General features: G+C 36.3%; 1 protein-coding gene across 1 annotated transcript in view; it reads left to right on the top strand.

The window, feature by feature from the left end:
• Window positions 1–25,542, top strand: part of ERP44 (endoplasmic reticulum protein 44) — a 51,489-nt gene that overhangs the window by 14,351 nt on the left and 11,596 nt on the right. Inside the window, exons 2-8 of the mRNA XM_027679032.1 lie at window positions 5,279–5,351; window positions 7,150–7,189; window positions 9,406–9,521; window positions 18,901–19,085; window positions 19,547–19,662; window positions 23,973–24,030; window positions 25,376–25,492. Of these exons, the coding sequence (XP_027534833.1) occupies window positions 5,279–5,351; window positions 7,150–7,189; window positions 9,406–9,521; window positions 18,901–19,085; window positions 19,547–19,662; window positions 23,973–24,030; window positions 25,376–25,492 (705 nt within the window). The remainder of the gene's footprint in view (window positions 1–5,278; window positions 5,352–7,149; window positions 7,190–9,405; window positions 9,522–18,900; window positions 19,086–19,546; window positions 19,663–23,972; window positions 24,031–25,375; window positions 25,493–25,542) is intronic.

Raw genomic sequence — 25,542 nt, 5'->3', positions numbered from 1 at the left:
GACCTCTGTTTTATTATGTACATTAAAAAATAAAGACATGAAGAACTAAAATTAAACAGACCTGTTTTGTTTTCCTTTTCTTGTAGTTTTAAGATTGTGAACATTTAAACTGTTAAACTTTTCTGCCAGACAGTGGTATGTAAAGTAGGATAAACTTGAAAAAGAAATACCACTAAACCTATAGGCCTGTCTCTTCTGTCCAGTTAGCAATTAAAGAACAGCACTAACTGGTAAGAGTAAAATGTTGATAAAAGGTTTACCAAATCTCCTGAATAACCAGTGGGCTTTAAAGTTGAACAGCAACAGGGTCAGTAGAAGGTGAGTTGAAACTGGGTGTGCTTTTATTTCCTCTTTGGGAAAGGGATATGAAACCTGGCAGAGATTCTTTGTTAGGGGTGAGTTGAGTAGGTTTGTCCAAGCATTTTATGTTGTGTAAGGCTGCTTGCGTGGCATTGCGTGTGTCAGACAAGGATGATAATGGCTTTCAGGTCTTTCACTAGAAACAATCCAAATAAATCTCAGATAATTTGTAGTTACTCCTCGGAAGTGACTGGTACCGGCTTCAGGCATAAGTGGCTAAGTGATGGCTAAGTTTGTGAGGATCAAAATTTAATCAGAATACTAACATTTCTGTATTAATTAAACTCCCCAGTAAAAACATGACCAGTGTTACCCTCAGAAGCTTCCAGGAACCTGAACTGTGATGTTCATGCTTTATTTGACAGTGTTTCTGAGGACCAGAAGAGTAAAAATATATGTGTCATCTCCTCTTCTTCCCTCCCCCCATATAAGCTAAATTTTATCTTTGTGAATGCATTGTTCAGTTCCTGACTTTTTCCCTCCAGCAATGCATTCTGTAAGTGCAGCTTTCTGCATTCCTTTGTTTTAGTGCATAGTTTAGCTTGTCATTTTTCTGTAGTGTTAAATGATTGTGAGTAGATTATAAACATGGTAATATAACTTCTGTAGTTTAATTCAAGTATTTAATATTTTAATATCCGACTCTGTCTTTATTTTTAAAATCTTTTTATTTCATAGCTACTTAGTTTTACCTTCAGATTTTCATAGTCTAAACATTTAAAAACAGAAATATATATCTTATATTTTTATATATAAATATATAATATTTATATATAAATATATATATATTAGGGATGTATATATATATATATATATATATAATTTTATCCAATGTAAAGGCAGCAACCTGAGTTGTTTTCAAGTGTACTTACATAACCAATTTTCCTTTCAAATTATTTTTTCAAGATGCTTTCTTCAGTGTAGCTATCTTGGGAGGTTAGTTTGTAACTGAAGAAAAAAAATAATTTTCAAACGTGAACAGTCATCCCTGTGTCCTTCTGCTATATGCCAGTGGAATGCAAAGTTTGCATTTAAAAGTAAAAAAATCTGAAGATGTTTTTTAGCCAGTGTATTTTTCAGAACATGTGTTTAATACCTGTTTTATAAAGTGTATTGCTGATATTCAGAAATTATTTCCTCAAAATGTCTTGTTTTCTGCCCACGGATATGAAGCACAGGCCTGAAAAAGGTCAGAATATATTCTCAAAACAGTGTAGCTTCTTAGCAATTTAAATACGAATTTGTATTTCTTCATGTTAAATATTAATACTAGTAATATCATAAACCCTCTTGCATCTCATGGAACAGCAAGATTACTGGGTCAAAAGGATGTGTTTTCTTCCTTACAGGCATTACACCTTAATGAAAGCTTCTGCTGAAGTGCGTCTTGCATATTTATTGACATTTCTTCAAGGAATGCTTTTTTCCCTGAGTCTATCAACTTATTATGAAGAATTTGGCACCCACTATGATTTAGTCAGTATAAAACGTTTGAGAACATGATTATAAATATCTTTGACAAACAGAAATTTTCATACTTCTAGTGGAAAAAGTATTTCACTTATCTCAGATTTTGTGCAACTTTTGGGGAAAGAATGCTCTTAGTCTCAGAGCTATTGCACTACTGTAATATAAAAGGGCAATAAGATATATGGCTTAATTCCTTTTTCACTTTCAATATATGAAAATGTTCAGGGTATTCGTTTTGGTATTGTCTTAACACATGCAGCTTGCACCACATTTTTCCACGGTAAGAGTTAAGAAAGGAATCACAAACTTTTTTGTGCTATAAAGAAGTAGTAGTTTTGATTCCTTTTTTCTGCACATAGCACAGCCTAGCAGAGGAACTTATTGGTTAGTACGTGGTGTGCTTTCATGGTGCAGTTAAATATTTGCATTGCAAGTTAAGTGTATTGTAGCAATCTACAAATGCGACTACAGTTCCTGATCCGTTTAAGTGTAGCTGCTAAGTAATGTAGCCTGTTTCCCGACTGCAAATAATGTGCTTATCTATGTTGTGTTTAATTTATGTGTAATTTATCCTATTAGATAAGATTTGTGTTGCTATTGGAAAGCTATTCTAGAAAAAGCCATGTGGATTTAAGAAATTGAGATCTTACCTGTTCGGTGTGTTTAGACAACACAAAATGCTGAGCTCCTGTGAAAATAGTTTCACCAAGACCTACTGTGGAAATTTGTTTTGAGTGTGAATGGTGATGCAGAGCTGTGTGCAACAGCTAAGAAATTCTTGCTTTCTAGAGGCTTGTGTGGATTTTCTGTGTTAAAAAGCATTGTTCAAGGTTATAAACAGGATAAGTAACTCTGTGGTCTTCAAGGTGATTAGAGGTTCTTGAGGCCTTGCAGGGCAGCTGAAGCCTTGGAACACTGAGTTTGCAGTCACCTGTGGGAGGATCAGATGATGACCAACAAAATTAATGTTGATTTATCCTTTATTACCTTGAGCAATATTCCAACTGGTTTTGTTAATCGTAGCTACTGCTTCAATTGTACACAAGTTAGGTCCATCCTAACATTTGCAATAAAACAGCATGTGGGTACAAACAAAAACTGTGCCACCTCATGCACATGCTGACTTGACCCATTTTTCACTACAAACATTACTACTACTACCAGCACCTCCCCATAGCAACACCATGGAAGTTGTCATCCCATGAACCACCCGAGGGATAATGTGGAGGTGTCTGCACTGATGGTTGCCATCAGCTATTACCTCTCTAGGGATAATTTGGCCAATGTGGATCTGGGTCCATAGTGCAGTTTCCCCCTGCAAAGACTGAAGGCAGAGTCCTACCTCTTTACTGCTCAGTAGTCAGCAATGCCAGCATCTTTAAAGGAACTTCCCTAATACTGGCCTGCTGCAACTTGTGCATTACATAGCTTGCTTAATCAGATTTTTTTTTTTGGTAAATTGTGTTGTTACGCTGCCTGTTTCATCTATGGACCTCACAGCTCAACCATAAGTTTTGTTTCTCTCCAGTCATCTTAAAGCCACAGTTTAGATGCTTGCTGCAGGCTGTTAAAGTGTCACAGCAAGACTGTGCAAACTCCACCACAAATCTGAGACTTGCATTTAAGATTAGTATCTCGTTCAGTTACCAAGTGAGAAGCACTGGTACATATTTTGTATTGCAACAGCTGCTGTGTTTTTCAACCTATAGTGTAAGATGGAGTGTATATGCTACCCAGGGGCGCCTGTATATGGGAAATACAAAAGAATCAGTGTCTTCACTGAAAAATGGTTAGTGATCCGCAAATGAGAAGGAATTGAAAATGATTGCTGCAGATCTTACCTGTGTGCCATTTACAGTGATAGTTTGAGAGCTAATGACAATGTCTTGCTGCAGAAGTTTCTCACCATTTTTGATGCTGATCTTAAGAAAATCAGGGATCCAGTTTGGCTTTTTTTTTTTTGAGGCAAATATTTGATATACACTTGCAACAATTGTTAGGAAACTTGATGTGTGACATTGCATAAGTCTTTTGATAAATTGTAAACAGTGTTAAAAGCGGGCGTACCCTGGAGGCTTGCTCTTTGTAGTCATGGTTCTAGCATAGGTTCAGGATAGGTCTCAGGCTCTTCCATAAATACAGAGATCCTTGTATAATTGTTTCCTTGTACCCAGCTGCTCCATGTGTTTTTATTTGGATGGTCTTTATACTTCTAGCTATGTTTTTCCTTGGTGCCTTTTGTCAGCTCTGCCTTGTTAGCCATAAGCAGATTTTCTTTGTGGCTGCAAGGAGTAAACAGTCTCCAGGAGCATGGATAGTGTGTATGTTATGTGCCGCCACATCTCAGTGCAAGGGTTAATTCCTCACAGGTGTCACTGGGGATCTGTGGTCTCTGCCTGACTCCTTGACCTGTGCCTTCCTGTCAGTTCCCTACCGAAAACCTTCCTTTTCCTTTCTTGTTATCTCTGTCACCTGAGGAACCATACATCAATTGAAAACAGAAGCTGGAAGGCATCACAGCAGAGCATCTGGTCCAAGCCTTGGCCCTGCTTAGAGAAGCGATGACTTTCTGACCAGGTTGCTCAGGATGGAAACGTTCATGTCCCAGACCAGAATCTGTATTGTTCCACTCAAAAATGTGCATGCTTATCTCTCTCAAAGCAAAAATAAGTTGTAATTCATTGATACCTCTCTCATCTAGGATAGAACAGCAACTCTTTTTTCTTTTTCCCTCACTGTATTTTGAGACAAAAATAACTGGGCCTGTTGCAGTGAATATGAGAGTGCTCTTCAATAAAACTGTGTATTGCTGTGAAAGCTGCATTAAAAGTAATACATATGCTGCTTTTTAATTGAATTGTTTGGCTGATGTGGTACCTCGGTTTTTATAGTCTGATATGACTACTGCATGCTGGGACTGAAGCTGTGTCAAGTAAAAATACAGGAGATAGGACTGTAGCTAGTTGAGTTATATATACTGAAACTGTTTCCTAAAACATCAATAAAATTGTAGGCAACTGAGGCTTTACTTAATGTGGAATTTTTTACCCAGACAAGCCCTGAAAGTGGCAGGGGCAATTACTGAGTGTGGAACTCCAAGCCCACACACTTCTGGGCTATGTGAGGTTGTTAGGTGGCAAAAATGGGGTAAACTTATGAATATGTTGTTCTTAAAGGTGCAAAATTTACCTGTAACATTTCTGCCTACATAATAGGGAATTATATTAAGAGATAGCTAATTTTGCTTTAAATGTGAGAGTATGTTATATCTGTAAATAGTTTATTTGTATATTTGTAGTACTGCTGTCATCTGAAATGCGTGGACTGAATTACAGTTCTTTTGCTGTTCTTCACCAGCTTTTGAACTGGAACTCTTAAAAATCATATATAAGTTATTATATTATTGCTGAAACTTTACATACGTTACTGATTTACTTTCTCTTTTTAGGTGTCTTGGCTTTTTAGTCCAGCAAGAAGTGAAATAACAAGTCTAGATAGTGGAAATATAGATGACATTTTAAGTGAGTACTTTGAATAATTTTTTTCTTTATAGGTCTGCAGTTATTGTGTGAATATGTGTGAATATTGGAGTGTTATAAAATGAATATGCATACCCTAGCTTTGAATATATGAGTTGCAATTGGCTTAGAAATATTAAATGCCTGTGGTCAAAATTAGCTGTTTGAACTAATGTCTTGCAAGAAGAATTTGAAGTGTCTTAAGAAAAATAACTGGTATCAGGTTTGCAGATGGGAATGCTTGATTACATAAACAAAACCTGTCCAGAGGGCATTTTAAAAGTTCCCCCCAAAAAATAGCAGCAATTGAAACCCATGGTGATGGACCTTAAGTATCTTCCTTATTCAGCTATGCTTTTCCTCAGGTTAAGCATTGTGCTGATTCTGGTGGCTCATAGAAAGGAGATCCGTAAATTAAACAGATGTGTATTCCTTGTCTGAAACCTTTTCCTCTGAAAAATACGCAATTTGCCTTTGCAAGTCTTTGCAGGAAAAAAGTTTTGACGTTGTTTCAAATGCATCAAGGGAAAAAACCCTCTTTATTCTCTTTTATTAAAGTCACTACTATAATCTGTCTAATGTTACAGGAGTACTTTGTAGCATGTGATCTGTTTGTAAATACCTTCTATACAGTGGAAAATATAAAATCATTTTATAAAATGTTATTCATAAAAGGGAATATATCCAGGTGTAACTGCTTTTAAAATGTATCAGATTGCTTTCAATAAATACTTTATGTCTTGTAGGTAACCCTAAACTTGTCAGTGCTTGTTAATTACCTGTTAACCACTTGCATTCCTTGCCGATAATGAAAATCTTAACACTGTAATTCTAATCAAAACTGTAGTGCTCCCCAGCCTTCGCAAAAGTGTCTTTTACCAGCATAGTATCATCTCTAGGCTTTCAACATCCTAATCTTCACATGTAACTGCTCTGCAACTTTGTCAATTTTCTGCTTTATAAAACTGTGAGTGATACTCTAGAGTTTCAGTATGTATTTCATTTTTTTTTCAATGTCTAGGCCACTACTACTACTAAAAATCAATTTAAAGCATAGTTGTTATATTGTGTAAAGATTATAGTTTATTTTCAGGCAGGAGATTTACCCTTTTTTGGTGTATTTTCTTTTTTTTTTTGGTACGTGAAAAGTAATGTGTGAGAACATTATTTCACAACCTCATCACATGTATCCCTGTAGTATTGCACTTCTTTTGAGTGTCTCTTAGTATTTTTCGTTTTTTGGGGGACTGAAGATTTCTTTGCTACCTTTTGCCTTAGTATCCTTCTTAGCAAATAAGACAGATAAGGACTGACCAGAGTAAGTTGCACAGGCAGTCTGCCTGTTGGTCGGTCTTCCAACCCCAAGAGTTGAGATTTCAGCTTTTAACTGTTTTTTAACACTTATGAGTAATAGAGCTAATGCTTAAAAGATACACTGAAGTACTATTTCTGGATGTGAGTACCTTAATTTTAAATCCAGACTTGCTTTTTATTTCACGTGTCACTTAATTACTTCTTTTGTGTCTTAATACCTTAAAAGTTTACATTTTTAATATATCAATAAAATCAATAGAACACTTGGCTGAAGGCCTCTTTCATCACTCTTCCATTTGTTATAGATTATATTTCAGAAAAGATTTATCCTAGCAGTTTTCTAGCAATCAGACTAAGCTATATGCTGACTAATGTAGAAATACTTGCTTTTATAGATTTTTGTGCATATTTTTATAATGTCAGAGAAAAGAACTAAGAAGTTGCCTCTCAATGTGACATTGGGTTTTTTCTTTTTCTTTCTTCTCAGACAATGCAGATGTTGCTTTAGTTAATTTTTATGCTGATTGGTAAGTTACATTTTTTTTTTCTATGTTTAAAACTCTGTCTACTGAAAACTGTCATGTTTGACTATAGTTTTCTAATTGAAAATACAGTAGTATGTTGCTTTCAAACCAGTTCTTTCCTGGGTTTATGTCCTGATTGCTTCCCCTCCTGCAGTTCTTCCATCCTATGTTTCATTTAGGGCTCCTATCAGAAGAAAAAATTGTAATATTTTAGACTCTCCATTTTCTTCTGTGTTGGTCCCATATGTTTGTGCTAGAAAAAAAAGACTTGAAATGACACAAAAAATCAACTGTTTTTCTAGTTTGCAATTTTCTAATTTGTAAGAGCTTGCTAAAAAGCTTGCAAGTGGAGAACTAGAGAAATTATAATTGAGAGATGAAATATGAGCAACTGTAAAACAGAGGAATTTGGGGCTGAATTGGTTAGACCTTGTGAATTATGTACTTAGAAGGAACTGTTTACTTGAAATTATATTTTAAAAAAAACCCGACTTGCATCCTGAATCATTGTTAGAATTAATTTAAGCAATATACCCCTGTGAAATGTCTCTTTTTTAATGATAGTGCAACGAAGTTCCTAGTTAAGTAAGAAACTGGACCTAATCTCTTACCAGTTTTGTATAGAATTACCCTATAGAGGCTGTCTTTTAAAATATGTAAATAAATGAAGTTTTAATTTTCAATTTGCAATCTGCAGATACTTGGTGAATCATGGACTATTTCAAAAGTACTATCTTTTATTAAAGATAAGCAAGGAAAGCAAACCTATGGAGAGTAGATTTAATACACTGAAATTTGAGGTCTGTGTTGCCATTCAAAAATGATTTTTGGATTTTGCAAATGACAAGCTGTAGGAAGGTAGCTAAATACCCATGTTCTGATACTTCTGTCATAAAGGGAAGATACAAATATTTTAAAATTTGATATAGCCAGGCAACAGGTATCCTGTTTTAGGACCTTATTAGCACAACTCCTTCTCCAAATCCCCACTGTTATCAGATCCTCTGCAGAATAGATTCACTGTGAATTTAAAGATATGTGTATGCTTGCAAGTTGATTTGTGGTATAGTAGGCTGTAATTTTAGAACATTACAGCCTTAATTATGATCATTACATGTAGGCATTCAGGAATAACCTCTCACCATAGCAGACTGTGGCGTACCTGACTTTTGAATGAGAACAGATGAATTTCAGTCATGTACTCTGCTGTAAGGGTGGAGAAGAATGATGGACAGGGAAGCCATATGTAACGTATACACGCTACATAAATGTGTATCATATAGTTGTGCTACCCAGAGTCAGGTTTTTCCGGAGAATGGACCTAAGTTCTGTTTGTATTTTGAGAGCAAAACTTGCCTCTTCACTTAGACGTTTTCTGTTAGGCACAGTGGCATCCCCAAGCTGATGCTGTTAAGTTTGAGGTGGGCTTCAGTGCAGGCTGGTTTATTGCAAGTCTGCTCCATGAGGTCTCATTCTGACAACTTCTACAGTGCCATTCTGCGTCTTCAATTTGAAATTCTTTCATGAGTTTAGAAGGACAGAATATAAAATAATTTCATTGATGTATTAAAAATGGGCTTGTGTGTTAGTGTTACCCTAAACTCCCTAAAGCCACTGAAGCATGTTTACAGTCCTACAGCCTGGGCAAAAACAAAATTTGCTTCCAAATCTGAAATGACGAAAAGAAGGGACCCATAGGGTTCTCTTTGTTCTTAGTGCTGAAAAAGCAGTCTGCTCAAATTCTACCAAACTTGAGCAATAATATTATACACAACACTTAGAACGTAGAAAACTACCTTTCTGAAGGTGATGGTGAATATTGAAATTCAACAGTTGTAAGTATTTTCCTTTACTACATTTTTATAATTACTTTCCCAAGGCTAATTTAGGCAGGAAAAAAATGAACAATATGCTTTCTGAATAGAATATATTTCATAAAGGCTTATAATTGATTAATGGCATTTCCTAAGCAGATAAAGCAGAGAAGCATATCTTGAACTCTGTATTCATTTAGAATTACTTTTTTTGGCACCCAAATTATTCAAGTTACTTTTGAATCTATTTTTATCCAGGCATTTACTGGGATTGTTAAAGGTAGATGTGAATTTTTTTCAATAACTCTTCTCTCTTTTTTTTCTTCAAACATTGAAATATTCAATTAGTCATCAAAATATTTCAAATTAATATTTCAAAGTTATAATTTTGTATTCTCTTTACAGGTGCCGCTTCAGCCAAATGCTGCATCCTATTTTTGAGGAAGCTTCTAATGTAATTAAGGAAGAGTATCCAGATAAGAATCAAGTGGTGTTTGCTAGAGTAGACTGTGATCAGCATTGTAAGTAAATCATGATTTAGGTTTTTCCTGTGCTAACCTGCTACTAAGTTACTAATTGTATTGAAGAATATAATATATAGCAATCTAAAGTGTAGCTGTACCTGCCCCATCATTTGGCCCAGAGCTGTTTTTGTTACATCAGTGAACCTCTTCTTCCAAATTTGTCAGGGCAATTTCCAGTGTTGCTTTCTCATTGCATCCATAAACATGCTTTTTTTAATCAGTTCAGCCTGTGTCATTTAAGAAAGAAAAAATGGCTGGGATTATAAATTGAATTGGCTCATTGTGGTGTCAGAGAAACACTAGTGCAACAAATGATGCAGGTCTTCACAATCAAGAAGAGGAAGGGGAAACCTTCCATTGTCAGCACCAAGAATATTCTCTGCTCAGGCCTTCCTTCTGCCTAGGAGTCTTGGTGAGCTGTGAGTTGCCTTTTGCAGAGCCAGGCAGGAATCAGGACTTTGCTTTGCTGTTTGTACACATGCCAGCAAATGGTTGCCTATGTGGGCTTTTCCCATGGCCAGAAACACATATTCCTGAGACTTACTGTTGGCCTAATAGTTGTGTTTTAGTACTCTGTTACAAAAACTCTGAAGAGAGAACCTTATGGGACAGGATAAAAAAATCAGTTGTGTAGCTATGCAAAATAGCTGCTTTGATTTACATTTGTCTTTCCCATTTAGACAATCTTAACTTTTTGATGTTGGAAAGGATTTTTCTCTACAATAATTCCTGACTTGTGTCTTGGTTCTTACTTGCAGATTTAAAAGTCAGTAAGTCCACTTGAGCATCTTCACTGGCAGTATTTTGTGCTCTATTTTGTGTACACGCACATAGTTGCCCAACAATAAGAGCACCTGCTTTGTGATCTTGAAAGAGATTTCAAGTATAAAAAAAATCAAAACAAACTTCTAAGGGAATAAACAGTATCAACTCAGTATCTAACATGTAAACTAAATTGATTCTTCAAACTGTCAGGAGTGGCCAAAAAAGATTCTGTTCTGTCACTTCACAAAGGTCAGTAAGACCTATTCATAACCACCAGAAACTTAAATGCCTCTGGGGTTTATAAATCTGTGGCTTGCTTGGATATAGGACCCTCCTTATAGCCTCAGCTGGAAAAGAGGCACAACAGTATTCACCAAGGTATGTGAGGAGCCTTGAAGCTTTCAGCTGCCTTCCTACGTTGTAACGGTTGGGATGTGTTGAGGAACTGATACAAAATTTTTAACACAGGTGTTCTTGAAGAGCAGCTTATTAAACAGAGGGTTGCAGAATCTCCTCCTCTGAGCAGATCTAGTGCCTTGAATGCAGTGTGGAACAGTGCACTTCTGGAACTGCCTGGAGCATTTCCATAGCAGCAGCAGAATGGAGTGGGGTGGCTGTACTTGATGTGCATCACAAGATATGCTTTAGTCTCCTTGACTTACAAGTCTAATAGTATTTTTTTCTTTGTCATTATAGTGTTGTCTCTGTTAAATGAATGTTTTTCTATCTCCTTTCTGAACAGCCTTTTCTAGAATCATGGAGTTTTTGGGGGTTGGTGGGGGCTTTTTTGTTTGTTCTGTAGTTTTTGTAGGGGAGTGGGGTTGTTTGTCTGAGGTTTTTTTCCATTTTTTTGACCTGATCTCAAAATTGAGATCTCCCAGATCTCAAATACTTAACTACACTTTTAGCTTCTTTATTTTTCACACTTGGTGTTCTCTGCTGCTTCCAGTCACCCACCGTCTATGTGGTGTATGCTTGGGAGATCTTAACCAATAGCATAGCATTAAGTATTCAAATTTACCATCCTTAAGTCAGTTTTCAAGTAAGGCAATGAAATCGTCTGGAGGAATATATTGAAGGCAAAGCCTGATATGTGGTCTTTGGTGGAGTTTTCTTACTGAACTTTTTGTCTGTCTTTGCTCTGAGATCTGCTGCAGGATCTGCACAAATAATCTGCCCCTGATCTTTACAATGGTAAAAAATAATGCAGTTATAGCAAGCATTTTAGCAGCCTGTGTTTTTGTTAAGGTTTATAATAACTGCTGAAGTCCTTATTTTTGTTTACTGTAGCTTTAGTTGCTTGAGTAACTCAGAGAGTCTTTGGGCTGCTGGATGCCCAGTGTTTAGCCATGAGTTCACAGAATTGCAGAATATGCTGAGTTGGAAGGGACCTACAAGGATCATCGAGTCTTGTCTTAGCAGTTATGTAGATAAGAAAACTTTTTTTCCCCTCCAGGTGTTTGAAACACTTAAGGAGCTTGTTGCATAATCTTCTCATATGCTCATTGAATTAAGCTCATCGGAGCTCATTATGGAGAGCTAAGGCCTAGATGGAGGAGGAGACGCTACAGCAGAAATTGTCTTCCTTCCCCTGGGAGTAGGTGTAGTGGGCTAAGTAGTAGGAGGCAGCCAGGAGTTTTGGTCTTTCTTTTTATTGCTGGAATACCATAAATTCTCTGTATTTACCCTTTCTGTTTTTACTGTAAGAAGTAGATGAGCATGACTTCTGCTGCAGAAGCTGTAAAATGTGAGAAGTAAAAATAAAATCCTTTAGTGGCAGGCAATTTACATTCCCTTTTTGAATTAAAATAGCAACGCTGTATATGTCATTCCTAGTTTCTAATATTTATTTGCTTGGTTGTAAACAATGGTGCATTTCATGACACACAGTTATTGGGTATGTCCTAAAGTTTTAAGTATTTTAACTTTGATTTTAGTGTATGCAGCTTTCTAGTAAGATAGTGAATGTTACTGTATCATCCAGCTTGGGCCTGCTGTAGTATTTTACTGAATGTTAGAGTCAAGATTGTTAGTGGTTTGGGGTTTTTTCCATAAGCTTTATATTTTTGTATGTGTTTATATATTTTAGCCATACTAGAAGGTTTATGTCAATATTTTGGGGTTTTGTTATGCCCGCAGATTTCATACCACTAGTAGTTCACTATTAGAATGATGTTCTAGAGATGGTAGATTATTTGCATTACAAATGACCTGTTTCTCTTTGAGGCCAAGACACTGTAGGGAATCCAAATAGCTGATTTCAGGCCACTCAAAAGCAGCTTTCAGAATGGTCAGCCAGGCATAGATACTTTCCATTTAATGTACTATTATTGAAGCACACTGCAGGGCCCAACAGCTCACACCAGCTTCTGAGGGTAAAGCAAATTAAAGAGAATTATTGATGCACTACCAAATGTTTGATGCTTAATGACAAAACCATCGTTCTGTCTGCTCTTATAGCCATATAAAGATGTTTTTCTGGAAGGTGGTAGGCCCCATGAGATTAAATACAAATTATAAATATTAACACTTTATTAAGCCTTTGTATGTGTTATGTTTTATACCAGTTTATAATATGGTGGAAGATAACTATAACTATAACTGAAATGTGTAAGTTAAGACATCAGGCTCTTTTTAACGTGGTGTGGAAGATACACTAAAGGTAATCTGATGAAACAGGTAATTGAAGCAGGTACTCTTTCAGTTTCTAAGACCTTACCCTTTTATAACTTAAAACTGTCTAAGTTCCATGGCATTGTGCGCTCTTAAAGTCTTTGTTGGTTTAGGTATGTTCAATTTAGTAATTCACTTACCTTAAAAGTTATGCACCTCTCTTCTAACTATAATAACTAATAAAAGTGATCTTCCATATAAAATTACAGAAGATCTTTCTGCATATATGTTATTAGGAGGATTTTGTTTGATGGTTTTTTTTGTTTTGGTTTGGTTTTTTGTTTGTTTGTTTGTTTGTTTTATTGTTTGGTGTTTTTTGTATTTTTTTCCTGGCTTGTGGGGTTTTTTATCCTTTGTGTTAAGCAGTGATGTTGGAAACTCACTTGTTTCTGTTCTTTGTGAGTGAACGTTGCAATATAGAGCTCATGTTTCTGGAGGAGAGTTTATATTTTGGACAGTTGCTCTGAATTCACATTAGGAGCTGTGTACAAAATTCTTGTAAATTAAAGTGTGTGTGTATATATATATATACACATATATATATATATGTATATATGCTGTTTAATTCTGTTGCAGCATTATTTCCTTTGGTTTCTGAGTTAAATAAAAAATAATAGCTAGTTTGAATAAATCTTTGTGCCTCCAAACAGAAAAAAAGTTCTCACCGACTGAATGTAAAGAGGTACTTTGCTAGGCAGACTGTTTAGGGAACTATTGTTCTTCCATTCAAAATGTGTCCATGAGTGGTATTTTCATTCACTGCTGCGAGCTGCTGATCTCTCTGGGTCTGGCTGTCCCTGCAATGTGTGCTAATGTTAGTCTTCACAGATTAGATTGTATTGGTACTGTGCTTTTGGTAAGCAAAATAACTCAGTAGGATAACAAATTTGGAAGTTCATAAATGAACTATAAATGAAACTCTAAACAAGCCAAGGATTTCATTGTGTTCCTGTCACTTTGCTTGGGAAAAAAAATCAGTCTGAAAGAGTTATCTTTGGATAAAATAAAAAGTGGAAGTGATTTGGAGTGGTTGTTGATAGTACTCCTCAGGAGGGCCATTTTTTTTAGCCTGTCAGAAAAGGTTATGGGATGCCTACTGATGAGGCCCTGCTAAGAGCAGGCATGGCTGTTCTGAATGCTCCTTTGCAGCAGAAGGTGGCCTAGATCTGCTGCTACCTGAGTTTGATATACAGCATTGATTGTTTTTCTTGTACCTGTTTTGGTCCATCATAACAAGTGATACAGGTAACAGTCATTGGAGTAGGATGCCTAGTTTAGATGGTTTCCCAAGTTCCTTTCTAATTCTGCTTCCTATGCTTATTCCCAGGTCTTATGACTTCTGTGCAAGTGTCATGAGAGGAGTAGTTTAACTGGAGATAATTAATGGTGTATTATGGAATGCTTAAAAATAAGGTGAATGTAGTGTATAAGGCCTTTTAAGTGAACTTGAGAGAAAAATGGTTGTGGAATAATAAGTAAAAAAGTACCTATCAAAGATTTCATTTCTCATCTGTAGTGTGCCCTGGCAGGTACCCTGAGGGACTTCAAAAGATGTTGATTGATCTCAAGTGAGCAACTAGAATACTCATTTGATAGTCCCAGCTTCAAATATACAGCTGAAGGAATTTGTTAGTTTTGAGATGGAAGGTATTGCAGAAGGGTGAGGAAGACTTAGAACAATGGAGTCTGAAGCATTCTGGGAAACAAGTCGCTGGCTGTGTGCTTGCTTAAAGCTGTAGCTTGGGTGATGTGTGTACACACCATGTGCAAAGCTTGACAGTCCCCAAAAAATGGAGTTTGGCATTCCTCTGAGTAGAGGAACACACGATGCTCAGGCAATGGAGAAATGGCTGAGCAGTACAAGAGACATGTTAAAGATATGGATCACAAATGATAGCTCAGAAAGCATGTTTTCTTAGAAGGTCTTGCTCAGATATGTGGGAGACTGTCTTAGAAAACATGAGTGAAAATGTCAGGGTTCATGTAAAAGTTTCTTTCAAAAGAACAATAAAAGCTGCTGTCTCTTACCTGTTGTAAGAATCAGCTTTGCTCAGGAGAAGTATCAAAACAGTGCATCTGTGAAAAGAAATGAGCGACCGTAAGACATTCCTGTTGGAGTGTGCTAGAATAAATAGTGGAAAAAAAGCCTGGGTGGTGTAGAAATTATTGCATGTCAGCAGTTACACATGCGAAATGGGGAGGAGAGAATCATCTGAATACAACAGTCATTCCTGTGCTTGAAATTTCTGATTCGTAGAAGAAAAAATGATCAAGCATGTCAGTAGCTTCCTATCATAACTAATGGGAAACCATTCTGGTAGCACAGGCACTAGAATTGTGATTTAATGATTAATTCAACAAAGTACAAACACAAGATTTGCTCCTTTTAGGTACCTTAGCACCTGAAGAAAATAAAAAGTCATAAAGTCATAGCTGGGAGAGGGTTTTTTTTGTTTTTAGGGAGATTGCCCTTATCTGTTTCAAATATCTCTTCTCATGAGAAAATGGGCAGTGGGAATGTCTGGAAATATTTTTAAATTTAATTTAGGATTTACTATAACTAATGCAATCTGTGAATGAGTTCAAACAATATTCCATGTATTTGCATTGTGTATTTCCAATTTTAAAAGGAATATAATTTTGTAGTTGCTCTGCTTATGCTAACTCCACCTGTATCAAATACCAGAGCTTAATGAAGCATTTAAGGTTTACTCTATTTGACTTTTGAATTAATTCAAACAATTTTTCATGTACTTGCATTTTATATTTTGTAAAAAGATGGTTTTCAAATACTTACTTGTGTAGGAGTGTCATTTCTCTGTGTTAGTTCAAATACCAGCATTCATGGAATCTCAATGTAATTTGTAAAGATCATGCAAGTTCTGACTTATGAAATAATGTTTGAATTCAGTTTTGACAGTGGGCATTTTATTACCATTAATTTTTTTACTCAACTTCAGCCCTTGATGAAGATCTGCATCCCTAGGGACTGCAGTCTCCATCTTGGAGAATGTTCATGATCCCCTGAACGCCCATTCTGCAACCCTTGCAATCCTCCTATAACTGTGGAAATAACCTGAAGCAAAAGTCCATGTTGTGAAACAGAAAAGTGTCATTTTTGGTGCTCTCTTGCTGTGCAGATCTGTAACAGTACTGGTCTTTAATCTCAATGTGTTCCTGCGAAACCCTGACACGTAGTACTTCTTGTCCCTTATCAGACCCTGATCAAGTTTTGATCGACTGATGTACTGTCAGACCAAAGGTCCTTCTATCAGCAGGAGAGAAGGGCAGCAAATGCCTGGTTTGCAGATGATGTTTGTCTTCCACCAAGCAAATATGGAGTGATTCCTCTCCAGCTATATTTGTCAACTTCTTGCAGGCAGCTCTTAGATACTTTAAATAAAAAGTGGTGGAATCTAAAGGAAGAAAATATTATTGATCTAATACTCATTAATGTTGAATATATTGGCATCTTCCCATGAGAATTTTGTATTAATTTGAAATAAAAGTACTCTAAATTGAGGACATAAAATATTTTACCCTTAATTTTAACTAATTAGTGCATTCAGAAATGCACTTCTGGGATATTTAGGAAACAGGTCAAGGCCTTTCTCTTAGTCAAAATTGATAGGCTGGATTCTGTGTTATTTTATAGTGATGCAAAGCTTTAGCTTTTTAGGTGGTGAAGCTTTTAAGTTTACTGTTTTGTGGGATGTTAAAGAACACTTTACTCCTTTGCTGTGCACAATTTTGTTTTCAGTTCTCAGATTTGTCTAAGTAGTGCAACTGGTACAAAGATCGTTTTCAGTAACTAAAGCTGCAAGTAGGATAAGTAGTGTTCTAGCAAGAATTGCAGCTACTGATGGTTTCATGAGAGTTCTCCAGGTAGGAGGGAATTCAGACTTTTGTCTCTGTTCTCTTTAAAAAACGAGTAAGATCAAGATAGAAAGCAAATCTACTTGTGATAAATATGTAACTGAGAAGGAGGGACATTTTTTTGTCAGAAAGGATTAGTTTTCACATAATTTAGTACTGTGCCACATATGCTGATCGTCCCTCATTTGGTTGCCTTCCCGCTGTGGGCTAATCCAAGTCACCTGAAGTGTATCCTGTGACTTCTTAAGGAGTCTGTGAAAAGTAAGAGAACATGCATTCAGCCCATGTTTTCAATGCCTTCCTCTCTGTTGACTGAATGAAATTTCTTTGTCTCCAAAAAATAAATTGGCCTGTTGAAGTTCACCATCTCTCTCTTTCCTTGAGAGAGAAAGGGAGAAGGGGAAGTGTGGTCGCTGTGGCTGACTGGATTGAGTCACCTCTAAGGATTAAGCAGCTCAGAAAAGTGAACAGACTGCTCATATTTGGGGATTTAGTTGGGTTTAGAAACAGAGGTTTAGGTAAAATGCATCCCAGTCTGTAATAGAGGACGTGGTTTTCACAGGGGCTGTGAGATTTTATTTATTTCTAGGTTTATTTCCAAGGGACAACAAAGCAAAAGCAACAGGAAAGTGCTTGTGTAAATCTACCTGGCATTACAGGCTTTGTCTCTATTGTTTGTTTTCAGTCTTGTTTTCCTAAGAACCCCAAGTGTATCTGGTTACCTTGTTTCTTCAGTTCTTCCTTGTAAAAACTTCAAGCTTTTTGCTGAACTTCAGCCACATCTGAAAGAGGGAAGAGCATTCTAAGTTACTGAGTACTTACAAAGTTCGAATAAAGCAGTTGCTGGATACTGGAGATGCACAGAACCTACTTCTGCACTGTAGCAAAGGTTGCTGTAAAAACTCAAAAGCTGCTGGATCCTGCTCGATGTGCCATGAACCACTTGCTGGTTATGTGTAGGCTTCCCTGTCAATGCCCAACTGGGAGCTAGCTGCAGCACCTGTTGCAGTTTGCTGTGTCCCAGTGATTTAGCAAAGTGGAAGAGGGACAAATGTGGCATTTGTGCTCTGGTGGGGTGTGGTGAAGAACCATGTTGTTATGGTGGTTGAAGATGAGGGGCACAGGACACACACATGTGGCAAACTGGGCTTTGTTGCTTCTGCTCACTGTTCTTCTTTGCCGCTCTTCTAATTTTCCTGTAAAACCTCTTTCTGTTTTTTATTCTTTTATATTTGTAAGTCTTGTGAATAAATAACTTAAATAACTGACCTGTTATACATAGGGGAAAAGAGCTGGTGCTCTTATGCTAAATGAATGCAAATACACATTACTTTGTTGTGTGAAGCCATGTGTGGTTCAAGTCTAGAAGAAAGTTGGGCTCCGTGTATAGATGAGAATGAAGATCTGTCTTGAAGGGAATGCTGACACTGGTTTACCAGAGAGTTGTTTGCCCTAATTTAGAAACCTGAAATTTTGTGTTTGTTCAAAACATGAACAGCTCAGAACTGTAACAGCAGTCCTCTGGCCTTTGTAGACTTCAAGAAATACTTTGCACAGAGTTCACATTCTCTAAAATTTTAGACATGGCAATTTTTTTTTCAGCACTGCAATTGAGATGAAAATCATAATGAGTTTAAAGAAAAATAGGGGATGATTTATTTTATTAGAAGTTTCTCAAGTGGGTTAATTAACTGACATGTGGCAAGCTTTTTAAGATTCTCATGTTCTTGGTACGCTCTTAAATTGGTTTTCCTAGTTGTTCATAGGAAGTGCACTAAATGAGTATGCCTGCCCAAGTCGAGTCTTTACTTGTCCCAATTTTGGTAATTTTTTCTTTGTGAAGATCAGTACATGTGAGAAATAATGTGACTGCTATCTGTTCTCTGCCCTATGGTAGTGCTTGTTTCTTGATTTGGGTTTTTTTTTCAGTTTTGTTCTGTTCTTGTTTAAAGATGTGGAACTACTGGTTCAGAGATGCAGATATATACATGTATAAGACACTATGTTCAGTGTATTTCTGTATTTGTAGGGCTTTGGTTTTATTTTTTTAATTTCTTTTTAGCTGATATAGCTCAGAGGTACAGGATAAGCAAATACCCGACTCTGAAACTCTTCCGAAATGGCATGATGATGAAGAGAGAATACAGGGGCCAGAGATCTGTGACAGCAATAGCAGATTACATCAGGCAGCAGAAGAGTAACCCCATTCGGGAGGTCCAGGATTTGGAAGAAATTAGTTCTCTTGATGTAAGTATTTCAATTTTACTCCTTCTATTTATTTTTTTTTAATGTTGAATTGGTGGAACATAATGTATTTAAAGAACATATTTACTTCTTTTTTTTTTCATTCAGAAATGTTCAGTATGTTATTTTTTTTTAACTGAGTGGAAAACTGAATCATTTGCAGTATTACTATACTGAAATAATTTTTAACTTTCAGGCACCTTCACTCCATGACCAAATTACTTATTTTGCTTTTAATAATTTGAAAAGAATAATATGTTGCATTTGACAAGATACTTAAAAAATATATCTCAATGAAAAAATACTTGCAAGGATGCTTCTGAATAATGAAAAGGCAGAAAAGACATAATTTCTGCATTTAATGACTGTCAAATGAGTGGCATCTCTGTATTTAATATCCATAGGGAGTAATGATAGTTTTTGATAATTTGATGCAAGTTATAGTTCAACCTTTGTCTTTACAGCGCAGCAGAAGGAATATTGTTGGATACTTCGAGCAAAAGGACTCAGACAATTACAGAACCTTTGAAAGAGTAGCAAATATTTTGCATGATGATTGTGTGTTCCTATCTGCCTTTGGGTAAGTGTGAAAACTTGTTGATTGCATGACTTCCTTATTGAAATTCTATTTATGAGTTGTATATAAATTTAATTGAATGGACTTCTTTAATACTTCCAGCATTTTATAACTGAAGAGACTAGACCTTAATAGATAAATACACTGAAAGGATAGAAGGAAAAAACTCTTCCTAACCTTAATGTTTGCTGTGAAATTCAACTCTTATTTTTTCCTTTTTCTTTTTTTTTTCCACTCTTTATCAGCATGGTTTAAATGTAATTGGGGAGGTTTCAGGGAGTAACAGACAATTGTGTCCCAAAAATCTGCTTTTTTAGAGAGAGAGAAGAACAAGTAGGGAAGAGCTTGAAAATGTTTTGAAAAAAAAATTCATTAGCTTTGCAGACTGAGTAACTCTTTTTTTTGCAACCTCTTAGATTTTTTTTTTCTTTAAAATAGGACCATTTTTTGAAGGGGTCTTTTCCCTCTTTTTTATAGGGTTTTTTTCCTGTAAAGAGCGTAGTTGCTTGCTTATTTCTTCTTGATGCTTCGGTAGCAGGCCTTGTTCCAAAATGCCTAATTTCTGTGCCTGGGTCTTAGTTCTATGTCACTGGTCAATGCAACAATTTAGAAAGGCAATTGCATTGGTGAGCTATGGAGTGTAAGCCTAGAAGAAAAACCTACAGAAATTCTACTTTCTCCTTGTTATACAGATTTACAGTGATATTTTAAAATATTAAACCATTCACTGCAAGAAGAAGAACAAATTGGGAGTGAGTGATTCCCTTTATAACTAGCATAATGAAATGGAATTATAGATTCTTTCAGCAATGCTTAATATGCCACCACCAGTTGCCAATTTGAAGTGATTGGGCATTAATGGAAATGCAGTGTTTTCCAGTTTACCCACAGTTGCAAGATCAGGAATTTGCATGGGTTAAGCTAGCTTTTATAATGTTTAAAGTTGCCTCAAGTTTTTTGAACTGGATGTAGTGGAGAATAGCAGAGAAACTGAGAGGATGTATTGAGGTAGAAGAGGTTTCATCTGCTTGAACAAAATCTGTTGCCAGTCACTGATGCCTCTTCTAATATGTCTCCAAAAATAGTTTGGGAGTGGGGGAGAGTATTTGCCATGTGTGGGAGTACACGGGGCTTTCAGTTCCCAGTTAGGTAATGGTATGGCTGTGTAAGCAGGCAAATCTGGTCTGTAGGTCTGTCAGTCTTATCCCCAAAGAGTGTCCATTATCTCAAGCATTTTCTGATGAGTGCATGCATGCTTGCTCTCAGGACAGGCAGTCTGAGTTGTTACTAGAATTTTAACTTAATGTTCTCCCCCTCATATAGCTTTTTAGTCTTTTCAGAAATAGCTTTTTAAAAATCATTAGTAAGATAGCAATACTTTGAAGATTCTCTCTCCTGGTGTTTGAGTCTGTTCATCTTTGGTTTGCTATCTGTCAATTTCATATAATAAGAAATAGTTTCTCACCACTCAGTGTTAGCATTTGGTTGTTGGGCATTGTTCTTGAAGGGTTACTATGGTGGTTTTATTTTATATTTTTTTGTTCAGACATAAGCAATAGTCAGACATAATGGAATGGATCAGAGTTTGATTATCTGTAACCTGCCTATAACTAGATTGCACAGCAGGCTTGTCATTATTCTTATCTCCAGACTCCCATTCCCTTTCTAGCCGGGAGCTGTTAGTTTTAAAGTGCAGCCTTCCCAGCAGCAACCTTGGGAACTAAATGTTTTCACCTGTGAGTGGCTGTGGCTCTTAAGCTTCCTAAAAAAACTATATGTGAAAAGACTTCTGAGGGAGATACTGGCCACATATCAGTGTTTTCTTTTTGGATTATATATAGCAAAATGCTTCACGGGGAGCTGGCACTGATTGGTCAGACTCTTCTTTCTGAGCATCCTGACAGACCCTGGGAGGTATTTTTGGGTGTGCTATGAACAGAGTTCAACAGCTGTGTGGCTTGGGAGGTATATAGTAGGTAATGTGAGCAGTCATGTTCAAATTTCTAGTAAGCTCAAATAAATCAATTTGACAGGAAAAAAAATAATTACTTTGCTGATTTCTGTCAAGGCAGAACTGTCCCCTTGTGCCAAAATTACTCTGACTTTAGGTACTTGTAATAGCTTATTTTTAAACTGTATTAATGGTACTTAGTTGTAGATTATCTTGATGCTTAAAAGATTTCTTTAATGAACAGATCCTTACAGTTCTGTATAGATCTGAGGTGGCAATAGAACAAGATTAGTGAAAGAAGACTTGTAGGCAGAAGGAGATAGGTGAAAAATGTGATGAAGAGATTATTGGAGGCAGATTTTAGAAGTAGAACTAGAGAGGAATGAATCTGAAACGTTCATGAAAGCGGAAGAGAATGTCCAACCAAAAAAGAAAAAACCTACAAAAAAACCCCCACAACAAAACAAAAACCATCCAAAATATACTTTTATCCTAAAAGGCTGTGATGATCTGTAAGTAGTTTATGGAAGACAGTGATGAATCTAGGAACTGTTTTAATTTTTTGTTAGCAAGTAAATATGGCAGTGGAGAGTGGGGGGATTGTGTGGTTCCAAGAGGTTCCCTTTTATGTTAGTGCTTCAAGAAGAGACGAAATGCAAACTGAAGTGTTTCCATTTTAGTAGTTGTTTTTAAAAGGTGTATCTTCAGGCATTTGGGATTTTCACATCACGTTCATACTTTATTTCAGTTATCTGAAAAAAAAAATCAGTCACAACTGCAGCTACTGAAGTGGAAGAGCACAGAAGAGGATATTTTGGCTTCTACCACAGGGTTACCCCAGAGCATATATTTCATTATAGATTATCATCATCTTATCAAGCAGTGATTGGGCAGGTGGCTTCTACGTCTTCACTTTCTTCTTATTCAGTGAAGGCTTATTTGGTATGCGAGTGGTTTTTGTCAGTGATGGTGGTCACTAGGAAGCCTAATTTCACATTATGTGAGGAGTCCTGTCTGGAATATAAAAATACATTTCAAAATACACATCTGTAAACTGATGCAAATACTGATAGGTGTAACATACTATGCAAGGCATCCTTTCTGTGTGATAAGAAAAGGATAATCAGGTCAAATGAAGGAAATAAAGTTTAGGTACTGTGAGTTAAGGCTTATGTTGTCTGTCTTTTTCTTGGCACTCTAAATTGTTCAGACCCCTGGAAGATTTAGCTAATCTTGCAGTGAGATAAATTGAGATATTTTGACTTCTCTTTTTTTCTTCCCCCTTACATTTCTTAATCAGTCTTCACCAATGTTTATATTGCACCTAGAGGAGAGAGAAGGGGGAACACTTACCTAATGTTTCCCAAAGGCTGACATTCTTTCTTTTTAGCTTGTGTTAAAGGGAAAAGAAATGGGCACTTTTACTCTTTTGTGGCACATGCATCTAGTCAGTTCTGTCTTGCCAGCCTGATTTACATTGGAACAGCTAGGCATGGGAGAGAAGGAGTGAGGAGGCCTCTTTATATATCTGAAGATTGTTTAAGGGTTTGTTTTTATTGGGAGCTTTCTTTCCTTTTATTTTTCTGTCTCCTCCGTTGGAATCATAGCTGTCCCAACTTGCTTGAATAAGAGATGGCAATTTTCGAGTACCATCTAGCAGCTTTCAGGGTGCTCTGCTGTGACTGGGAATAAGGAACAACAAAATATTCCGGAGGCAAGAGAGGAACTTAACAAGGTGACATAGTAAGCTGAATACCAAGGAGGAACTGCATGTCTTCTGGGTACACACACACTATATCATCAGTGGCCAGGAACTGCATGCTGTGTCTGCTCTCTAGATCTGTTTTGAGGGTAACACGGACAGTGTGGGCTTACTTGCCATCTGTTTTCCCACTGCTTGTGCTGATGGAACACCTCAAAGCCCTTCTTTATCAGGGTAGATAAGATGTAAATTTTTAGTGTAAACAGTGGAAGAGGAAGAGTAAATGCAAACAAGAATCCACCTTTCTCTCCTCTCCTTCCTTAAGATTTTTTTTTTAATTCACTTCTTTAATTTCCCTGACAGTCTCTTATCCAAAATTGTACTGGCATTCAGCACTTGCACTTCAATGCCTTTAGTCCACACTTCTGATCTTAGGGGTAAATCTTGCTGACTCCATTAATGCCCTCTTATCTAGCCAGGCCAAGTTTCTGTGGAGTCACTGTACAGTTTGCTTTAAAAATGAAGGATTTTGATTTTCAAATTGTGAAGGGGAAAAAAAGAAAAGAAGTAAAGCAAGGATAGCAAATTAAAATATGATTTTTGGTATCAGTTATTTTATTTGTGTCTACCAAGACATGCTTACTGGTTGGTTTGTTGTAGGGCTATTTCAAAAGCAGAGAGATTTAGCGGAGACAATATAATCTACAAGCCACCAGGGGTAAGTGTAACTATGTATTTTATTCTGATTATTGTCGTTATATGTGAATATGAACAAGTGGAGACTGTTTGTATCATTCAGTATGTTACTGCATCTCACATCTTGGTTTTATTTCGTCACCAAATAGTGTAAGAAATAGGGTCATAGAAACTAGTGTTTCTGAGTCAGTGAAAGAGATCTCCATCTCATGTGTTGCCAGTTAATGCACAAAACCTAAATCTGTCACTCGAAATGTCAATGTCCAGAATTAATTTTTTTTTCTGAGAAAGACAGTCAACACATTGTGTATAGATATTGTGTGTTCTTTAGAACTCTTAAAAATCTATGAAGCTGGTGCACTTCCTATCGTTCAAAGCATGTAACAATTACTACATATTTTTCTGACTGTCACTTGCCTGTCTTGTGTGTACTTTAGTCCACAGGGGTTAAGAGCTCTTCTCCTAATTAAAAAAAAAATAAAAAATTTACTGTGTGTTAACAAACTCTCATAAATATAGTTTCACTTGAGGAAAAATTCAGTACAGAAGAAAACCTGTTAGAGCTGCCTTTTAGAGACATACTATCTAAAAATCTGCTCCTTTTGCAAATTTACTGTAGGAAAAGAGCTGCTTACAAAAGAGAAAATAGATGAAAAAAGACCTCAGGGGGAAGGGAGTTTCAAACCTTTTTTTTTTTCTTTTTTCAACAACAGAATTTATTAGGTTACCTTATTTATATGGCATTTCTGAATTAAGGTGTGTTTAATCATGGCCAAAGCTTGCAAAGTCATGCTTCACTTCATGTTAACCAAAATTGTAATTAAATTAAAGGATGTCAGCACTGAATTATAAGTTAAAACTACTAGCAAATAAAGGAAAACTATTATTTATTCATATCTCTTTGGCAAAGCAAATGTAAAATACCAATTTTAAGTCCTTCTAGGACATTAGGAGGGGGTTTTGGTGAGTCTTTGTAACTATCAGCATGAAGCAGCTTGCTGTCTGCATTTAGTTTATATCTAAATGGGGGTTTTACATCTGGAGATACTATTTCTCAACCTAGCGGAAGTCTAAATAGCCTTTATTTGAAGCATCTCCAGTTGGGAAACAAAGTATCTTTTCAACTCTTTATAACTTGTCTTAAAAAGTGGCATTGACTGCATAAATTATCATATCTAATATTCATTTTCCATTTGTACTTTTATCAAATAGTTAATCGAAATCTTGCATGCACAAGAGTATAACTGGTATAAGATTTATTTTCAATATTTATATGAATATTGTTATTTTATATTGAGTAGTTAATCTCTGTAGGTAGCAATGTCACTTTTATTGTTTGTCATCTACTGTATTTTTCTTTTCAACAGGAAAATGCTCCAGATATGGTATATTTAGGCTCGCTAACCAATTTTGATTTGGTTTATGCATGGACACAAGATAAATGTGTACCACTAGTTAGAGAAATTACATTTGAAAATGGGGAGGTAAGAATCTTTTCTACAATTCTAGTTTTGGGGTTTTTCTCAAAACCAAA

The sequence above is a fragment of the Neopelma chrysocephalum genome, unplaced genomic scaffold (assembly GCF_003984885.1).
Source record: "Neopelma chrysocephalum unplaced genomic scaffold, ASM398488v2 Primary Assembly neopelma1_22b, whole genome shotgun sequence".
Classification (NCBI taxonomy): Eukaryota; Metazoa; Chordata; class Aves; order Passeriformes; family Pipridae; genus Neopelma; species Neopelma chrysocephalum.
Note: the sequence above shows the minus strand (reverse complement) of the source record. Positions and strands in the feature narration are given on the sequence as shown.